The 8,003-nt window shown below is 42.8% G+C and overlaps 1 protein-coding gene across 2 annotated transcripts; it reads right to left on the reverse strand.

The window, feature by feature from the left end:
* Window positions 1-2,400: 2,400 nt before the first annotated feature.
* CXCL2 (C-X-C motif chemokine ligand 2) lies at window positions 2,401-4,651 on the reverse strand. 2 transcript variants are annotated; one of them, XM_003265908.4, is made up of 4 exons: window positions 4,387-4,651; window positions 4,164-4,287; window positions 3,966-4,049; window positions 2,401-3,133 (listed from the first exon to the last, which is right to left on the reverse strand). In XM_003265908.4, exons 1-4 carry the CDS (start codon window positions 4,484-4,486, stop codon window positions 3,118-3,120), a joined length of 324 nt encoding a protein of 107 aa, XP_003265956.3. In that variant the 5' UTR covers window positions 4,487-4,651; the 3' UTR covers window positions 2,401-3,117. The 2 variants fall into 2 exon arrangements, with proteins under 2 accessions (XP_003265956.3, XP_030674843.1); XM_030818983.1 differs by having other exon boundaries at window positions 4,164-4,588.
* Window positions 4,652-8,003: the final 3,352 nt, after the last annotated feature.

Consider the following 8,003-nt stretch of genomic DNA (forward strand, 5'->3'; position numbering starts at 1 on the left):
CCTCCATAACATTTAATCCCTGCAACGCTTCAGAAGGCTCATTCTGTTATTATCTTCATCTATAGAAGGAGAAATGAGGTTGAGTGAAGTAAAGAAACTTGCCCAAGATCACAGTGACAGAGCTGGAATTTACTCCAATGTCAGTCTGATCCTTTGAAACCTGTCTTTAACCACCATGTGAATAAAAGCATATCTTTTATTCTTTTTATGTTCCCTGTTCCTTATTAGCAAGAGTTAAGTAGCCAGTACAGCAAGCTCCAATGTTAGAGGATGAGGACTTTGTCTTAGGTTTATGGAGTGGTTTTATTGAAGCCTTGAGTGCCACTTGTAAACATTTTCCAGTGTCCTCTAACTTGGGGTTAGGGAGTGAAGACTACCATTTATGGAGCTTCTCGAATAGGTTGCTTTTTTTTTTTTTTGAGACGGATTCTCACTCTGTCGCCCAGGCTGGAGTGCAGTGGCGCGATCTCGGCTCACTGCAAGCTCTGTCTCCTGGGTTCACACCATTCTCCTGCCTCAGCCTCCCTAGTAGCTGGGACTACAGGCGCCCACCACCATGCCAGCTAATCTTTTTTGTATTTTTAGTAGAGATGGGGTTTCACCATGTTAGCCAGGATGGTCTTGATCTCCTGACCTTGTGATCCGCCCGCCTCAGCCTCCCAAAGTGCTGAGATTACAGGTGTGAGCCACCACGCCTGACCACATTTATTTACTTACGTATAGTTTACAAATATTCTTCTTTCTCATCTCAGTTATAATTAACTAATAACCTTGGAATTATTAAGAGATTATTGTTTTTAACCTATTTAGCTGCAAGAAAAGCTCACAGAGGTTGTTTCTTGCTACTTAAAGGTTGTTCCCTTATTTATCCAGCTACTTGGGACAATCCAGAACTTGATCTCAAGTACTGGGACTGCCAGCCTCACCTTCTTGTCTGTGCTAGAGGCAGTTACCCAGGGTTCAGAATTCCTGGATGAGTCCTGAATCAGAGACAAGTGGATACCTCATGCATGCACCATTGTCCTTCCTTTTCAGGTTTGGAGTGTGGTTTCTTTTAGATTATTGAGGTCTTTCTTCCTTTGACATGACAATTGTGTTTCTGTCCTGAAAACCTGGTGTGCTGCTGTCATCCTGGGGCAGCATTGAATACAGAGTTCCCCAGAGGGCAAATTCTCTATGAGGGCCCATTAAAATTCCACTAGGAAGGATGCAAACTAATGCAGTGAAATCTTAAAAGCATTGTGTTTGGTATATTGCTATAAGGGATTGAAACAACATCAGACAGTGCTAGTTACTTATATCTGAAGGTTAGAACATTGGGTCCAAATTTCAATCAGAAGTTTCCACAGGTGAAGTATTCAGCCACTCACTTTTTATGGTTCTGTTAGGACACAAACTACTTGAGTTTTGAAAAACACAATATTTTAGCCACCATTTTATTGACAGCTTCATTAAATTGTCAACAATTATATGAAAAATTATTTAGCAAAAGCAAATAAATGAGATCCCTTGTTAAGATAACTACAAGAATTTAAATTTTTTTAAATGAAAACAAGTTTATTAAGAAAGTAAAGCAATATAGAGTGGCTATTCCATAGGCAAAGCAGCAGCCTGAGCTGCTGGTTGGCCATTTTTATGGTTATTTCTTGATTATATGCTAAACAAGGGGTGGATTATTCATGAGTTTTCTAGGAAAGGGGTGGGCAATTTCCTAGAACTGAGGGTTCCACTCCTTTGTAGACCATACAGGGTAATTTCCTGATGTTGCCATGACACTTGTAAACTGTCATGGGGCTGGTAAGAGTGTGTTTTAGCATGCTAATGTATTATAATTAGTGTATAATGACCAGTGAGAACGACAGAGGTCACTCTCGTCTCCATCTTGGCTTTGGTGGGTTTTAGCTGGCTTCTTTACTGTAACCTGTTTTATCAGCAAAGTCTTTATGACCTGTATCTTGTGCCAGTCTCCCATCTCATCCTGTGACTTCGAATGCCTAACCTACTGGGAATGCAGCCCAGTAAACCTCAGCCTCATTTTGCCCAGCCCCTATTCAAGATGGAGTTGCTCTGGTTAAAACATCTCTGCCATATTTCCCCCCTCCATATTTTTAAGGAGGTAAATTGGAGTAGCAAGGTTGTAAGGAACTTCTTGTAATAATGGCAATATGTATCAGTGATTCTCCCATCGGGGCAACACCATAGTTTGGTAAGGCACATTCTTTACTAGGTGAGAGCCAAGGGGAGTGACAGCAATCACCACATGAAATTAGGCATAATTCGCAGTTTATCTGTATAGCAGATTGAAAGCCCAGAAAAAAAAAATTGAGAAATAAATATTGATGTAAATCATCAGATTTTTCAGCAAAGATAGTCCTTGTTTCCCCCAAAATAAAACAAACATTTTATATTTTTAAATATTTTATTTTCCTGTTCTTTGTGAAAACATCAATAAATATCGAAACCTCTCTGCTCTAACACAGAGGGAAACACTGCATAATTAACATTAAACAAGGCAGTATGCCTTACAAGAAAGACATAAAATGTCCAAGGGATATTTAGAACATTTTAGTTCTTAAAGCTTCAACATGAGAAATGTTGACCACACACTGTGAAATCATTTCAATAAATAACAACTGACATTCATCTTTACAGTTACAAAAATAGACACACATACATTCCCCTGCCTTCACATTGATCTCACTGGCCATTTTCTTGGATTCCCCAGCCTCTATCACAGTGGCTGACGTGATATGTCATCACTAAGAAATATTAACATAATGACTAGAGAATATCTGCAAACCTTCTATCTTCAAATTAAGTATGAATCAGGATTGAACTAACTTGGGTTTGACCTAAAATAAACAATAAATATAATGGGAGAGTGTGCAAGTAGACTCAATCATAACCTTATTTTACACGTAAAATATTAACATAGAATCTTCTAAAACAAACAAATAAATAAATAAATAAATAGAAGACTTCTCCTGAGCGATGCTCAAACACATTAGGCGCAATCCTGGTGGTCTCTGCAGCTGTGTCTCTCTTTCCTCTTCTGTTCCTATAAGGGCAGGGCCTCCTTCAGGAACAGCCACAAATGAGCTTCCTCCTTCCTTCTGGTCAGTTGGATTTGCCACTGTAATGAGAAAACGGGTGCCCTGAGTAGGTGCTCGGGAAAGCCGACTGCACAACACTCTTCTCCTGTCCTGCTCCTCCAGCCTCTAGAGTTTTCCGAATGCAGTTTTCCCAGCGTGGCAACCAAGTGGCTACTGCCTGTGACAGCTGTGCTGTGTGGCAGGAACCTCTAGGCTTGGTATGCTCTTTTAGGAATGGGGGTGAGGTGGGGTGGAGGGGTGGCAGTCTACACTGTTTTACTGGCTAAAACAGCCAGAGCCTATTGTTCTTTGTCATATTGGGCCTCACTTAAGCCTCAAAGCAACCTCATGATGTAGCTACCATTATTTTCCCTGTTTTGCTGAGTTTCAGATAAACTAAATAATATTGTCTTTGAGTGACACGGCTAATAGGTGGTGGCAACCAGATATATACCCAGTGCAATATTATTGTGAAATCTCTGCACTTCAACCCTAAACTTTTACAAAAAAAACAGGGGGTCTGCTTTTCAGGTCTGAAAGTCAGTAGGAACTAGGGGAAATGAAGCTTGGGTTTTTTAACAGGTGGAAAACACTTCAGCAGAACTGGCAAACTCCAATGAGACGTTACATGAAAGCAGTTTTACCTACATTCACTGGAAGGAGGGAAGAACCTGGGTGGTGACCCTGGGCACTGGGAATATCCTCTGGCACCAGAGCAGATTAATAACCTTAATGGCAACTTTGTGAAAATAATAATTTTTTTCAGTCCTGCAGCTAACCCTTGGGTTTTCCTGATTTACTTTTTAGGGGGCAGATGCCAGTATTTCTGACCAACAGCTCCAGTCGACTGTGTACATGGAAATTATAACTTACTTTTTCAGCATCTTTTCGATGATTTTCTTAACCATGGGGGATGCGGGGTTGAGACAAGCTTTCTGCCCATTCTTGAGTGTGGCTCTGCAGAGAGAAGGGAATCTCGTTAGACAGGAGGTCGGGCTGAGGACAGGGTTTGGGGCAGCGGGAGAGTCGGGGACCCCAGCGGTGGCAGCGGCAGCGGTGGGCGAGACTTACATGACTTCGGTTTGGGCGCAGTGGGGTCCGGGGGACTTCACGTTCACACTTTGGATGTTCTTGAGGTGAATTCCCTGCAGGGTCTGCAAGCACTGGCAGCGCAGTTCAGTGGCCATGGGCGCTCCTAGGGAAGAAGAGACTCGGTGATTGAGCGAAGCTGTCGGCGCGGGGCGCCCACCCCAGCCGCATCCGGCCCGGGGACCCCAAGGGCGCCGGGACCCACCTGCTGCGCGCCGGCCGGCGGCCACCAGAAGCAGGAGCAGCAGCGCCACCCGCAGGAGCCGGGGATTGCTGGGGATGGCGGAGAGCGCGGCGCGGGCCATGGGGCTCAGCAGGCGGGTAGGGCGGCTGTGCGAGGAGGAGAGCTGGCGGGGAGCTGCCTGTGGCCCGGGTTCTGTGGCTCTCCGAGAACGGCGAAGCCCTTTTATGCATGGTTGGGGCTGGAAAGCCCGGAGTCCCGGGCCAGGGAAATTCCCGGAGCTCCAGATCGATCCCGAGTCCGGAAGGAAGGCGACGGCCCCGCCTCTGGGGTGGAGGGGGGTCGGGGCACTCTGGAGTGAAGGCCGGGTCTGACTGTCTTGCGTAACTCCGGCCAACTGTGGGATGTTCGCTTTCTGCCCCAAATCCCTGGAGGGGGAGCGAGAGCCCGCCGCTCTCAGAGATACCAAGATAACCGCCCTCGAGGAGGCGCTTCGTGAACCCAGTGCAGTGCGTCGTGGGCCGGATCCCTTAGACCCACGTAGGGACCGCGCTACATCCTTACCGGGGGGAGTTGCTTCTCTGGAAGACATTTCAGTTGTTGGGATTGAAAGAGTTAGGGCAAGAACTGCAGCATGTCTTATCTATCCTCTGTGTTTAGTTTGAGTTCTGCAAATTTCATTAATCTTTGAAACAAACGCACGCTTTAACAGTACCTCTGTCATCTCAGATGACGCATAAGAGCTTTTGTCTCCTTCCTGCTGTTTTATGATCTTAAAAGCAAATATCACATGTGTTTTGTTTTTTTTTTAACGTAGTGGAGCCAGGGAACAGACCATTGCCAAGGGTCAATTCAGTGTTTATTTTAGTTAACAGTGTTGGCAATCCCCCATCCTTTCCCTCTTTGAAATCTTGGAACATCTCGAACTCTAGTAATTCCAGTAGCATCAATTTTTTGTTGTATGGAAGGCTGTGTTTTGATCCATGGAAGTCACTGGGGAGCTTCGAGGGACCTGTTGGGCTCAGAAGGTCTGACTTTTCTACTACTGTCCCTGGGCAGAAAAGGCCATAGGCACCACCAGAAAAGGAGCAGGGAATGAGACTCTGCTTGTTTACTCCTCTAAGCACAAGCAGACATGTCTGATATATACATACTAGATTACTAACATAATTGCATTTCCATGCCGTATGTATTTACCAGCATCCTGGGATTGGTTCCCTCTAGAGAAACAGCTATCAAGGAAATTTTAGTTCTAGAGGAATGTCAATAAAGCATTTCCAAGCCTGTTTAGCTGATGCCTTCTCACTGGATTACTGACTTTTCATCATCAATTTCAATGCCCCCCCCCCCTTTTAAAATTAAGCTGCAGGCCTACAATACTCTGTCTTAATTCTTCCTGGTGGATGCAGACTTCAGGGATATGGAGATATTCTGCCACTGCTGTGAGAAGGGCTGGGAGTGGCACGAGGATGAAGAAGTGGGACTGCCTTAGGAATAGAGTGTTCCTTGGATGCTGCAGCTGTAGAGATCACTTGATAAGGATGTCAGGGCTGAAGTCTCAGCCATACCACTAACTTGCTTCATGACCCTTGGTAATTTATGCTTTATTTGCTCATGTTTCTCCCCTGTAGAAGAGCTTATAATAGTGCCTGCCTCACAGGGTTGTTAAAAGTATTGATTGTTAATATGTGTAAACCATCAGTGCATGTAAAGTGTTATGTAAATATTTGTTAAATAACAAAATAGAAGTGATGTTTTACAACCTTACTGATATAGGCTGGATGTTTGTGTCTCTTTCAAATTCAGATGTTGAAGGCCTGACTCCCTTATGTGCTAATATTAGAAGACAGGACCATGGGAAGTAATTTGGTTTAGGTGAGGTTATGAAGGTATGGCCCCCATGATGGGATAAGTGCCATTACAGCAAGAGATCAGTGAGCTTTCAATCTCTGGTTCTCTCTCCCTTTCTGCATTGTGAGGACACAGCAAGAAGACCACCATCTGCAAACTGAGAAGAGGGCCCTCACCAAGCATGAAATCTGCCAGGATCTTAATCGTGGACTCCCCAGCCTCCAGAACTGTGAAATAATTGTTGTTTAAACCCCCTAGCCTATGGCATTCTGTTACAGCAGCTCAAACTGACTAAGACACTTAACTAAACAGAAGCACTCTGATAAAGCCTTATGAATGCACACACACACAAAGAAATAAATATTTTCAAAGAAACATCTTCTAATTTACCTTTAAAATTTTTCAGCATCAGAAATTTTAAAGGAGGGTGCATTTATATCCTTACGGGATCTTAGAATAATTTTTTGATCCATTGTTTGCTTGAAATTCTAGTTTCAATCACTTTCCATATAAAATGAGAGTAAGAGTAAAATTCTACCCTATCCATTTATTAGAAATGATTTATGAAATGACTCTGCCTTGGGCATTAAGAGCTAGCTGCCCAAACTTCTTTATTTTGTGCTAAAGAACTAAAGAACAATAGAAAACATCAGCTTATAATGATTGCCAGACTCGTCCCAAAGTATTGATGTGAGTAAATAGAAAGAGTAAAATTTCTATTATCTACAGTAACAGCCCCTCAAAAATATGTGAAATTTCAAGAATCAGCCCATCATTTGTAGAATTATGTACTTTATTCCTAGAATTTGTTTACTAAAAATTATTTGCCTTAGGAAGGGACGTAGAATTCTTTTTTCTTTTCTTAATATACCACTTTCCATGATTTAACTTATGACAGCCCCAGACCAAGCTTCTGAAGTTTTTAAGGGCACCAGTGTTATGAAACTTACCATAATAAATTCCTTCTTGTCTTAATATCAGTTGAGTGCCACTGTTACAGGCACAAGTTGTAAACCCATGCAATTACTAACTCAAAGATGCTATCTCTAAAATGGAAGCACAGTTTCCTAAATTCCATTCTCCCCTTTAATTTTTATTGTATTTTTCAGATTTGACTAGTACAATCTAATATACCTGCAAAATGTAGGCTTACTGCTCCATGCCCACCACTGACATTCTTGCTACTTGGGCAGCAAAATGAGTGGTGTGGCTCTGCTTTACCATGAAGTGCCTCGAAGACTTTGCTGATATAACTTCCAACATAAAGCTTGCTCCTCTAGAGGAACAGACTAGAAAGATAAATAAAGAAGTACAACTGATTTTAGAGATAGATCTGATGGAGGTTGAGATATGGGGCTCTGGAATTACAGAATAGAAGACAGATAACACGGTTCATGATAAGACTTGTTAGTCCTCACACTGTTTATGCTTAGTGACTCCTTTGCTTTCAGGTTTTGCTGCCACGCATACAAAGTGGACAGTGGTACGACCCCTTTGTTGTGTCGGACTCCATGAAGAAATACATAATTGACTTAGTTACATACTATGTGTATTTCTTGTTATTTTTTTCACTGAAGAATTAAGGCAGTCTCTCAATTACCAGAGCCTAGGAATACTTCATAGTATTATAAACATAGCAATTGACATGTTCTGTGGGGCTTTTGTGATTTTTTGAAAACTGCGGTTTATATTCATTGTGCTAAATTTTTCCTTACTGGCTCTGGCACCCCAGCTTTGGGTTGTGGTCTTGCGGAAGAAAAATTCTTGCTTGTCTGTAGTTCTTTAGTGGA

Source organism: Nomascus leucogenys, chromosome 9 (assembly GCF_006542625.1).
Source record: "Nomascus leucogenys isolate Asia chromosome 9, Asia_NLE_v1, whole genome shotgun sequence".
NCBI classification, from domain to species: domain Eukaryota; kingdom Metazoa; phylum Chordata; class Mammalia; order Primates; family Hylobatidae; genus Nomascus; species Nomascus leucogenys.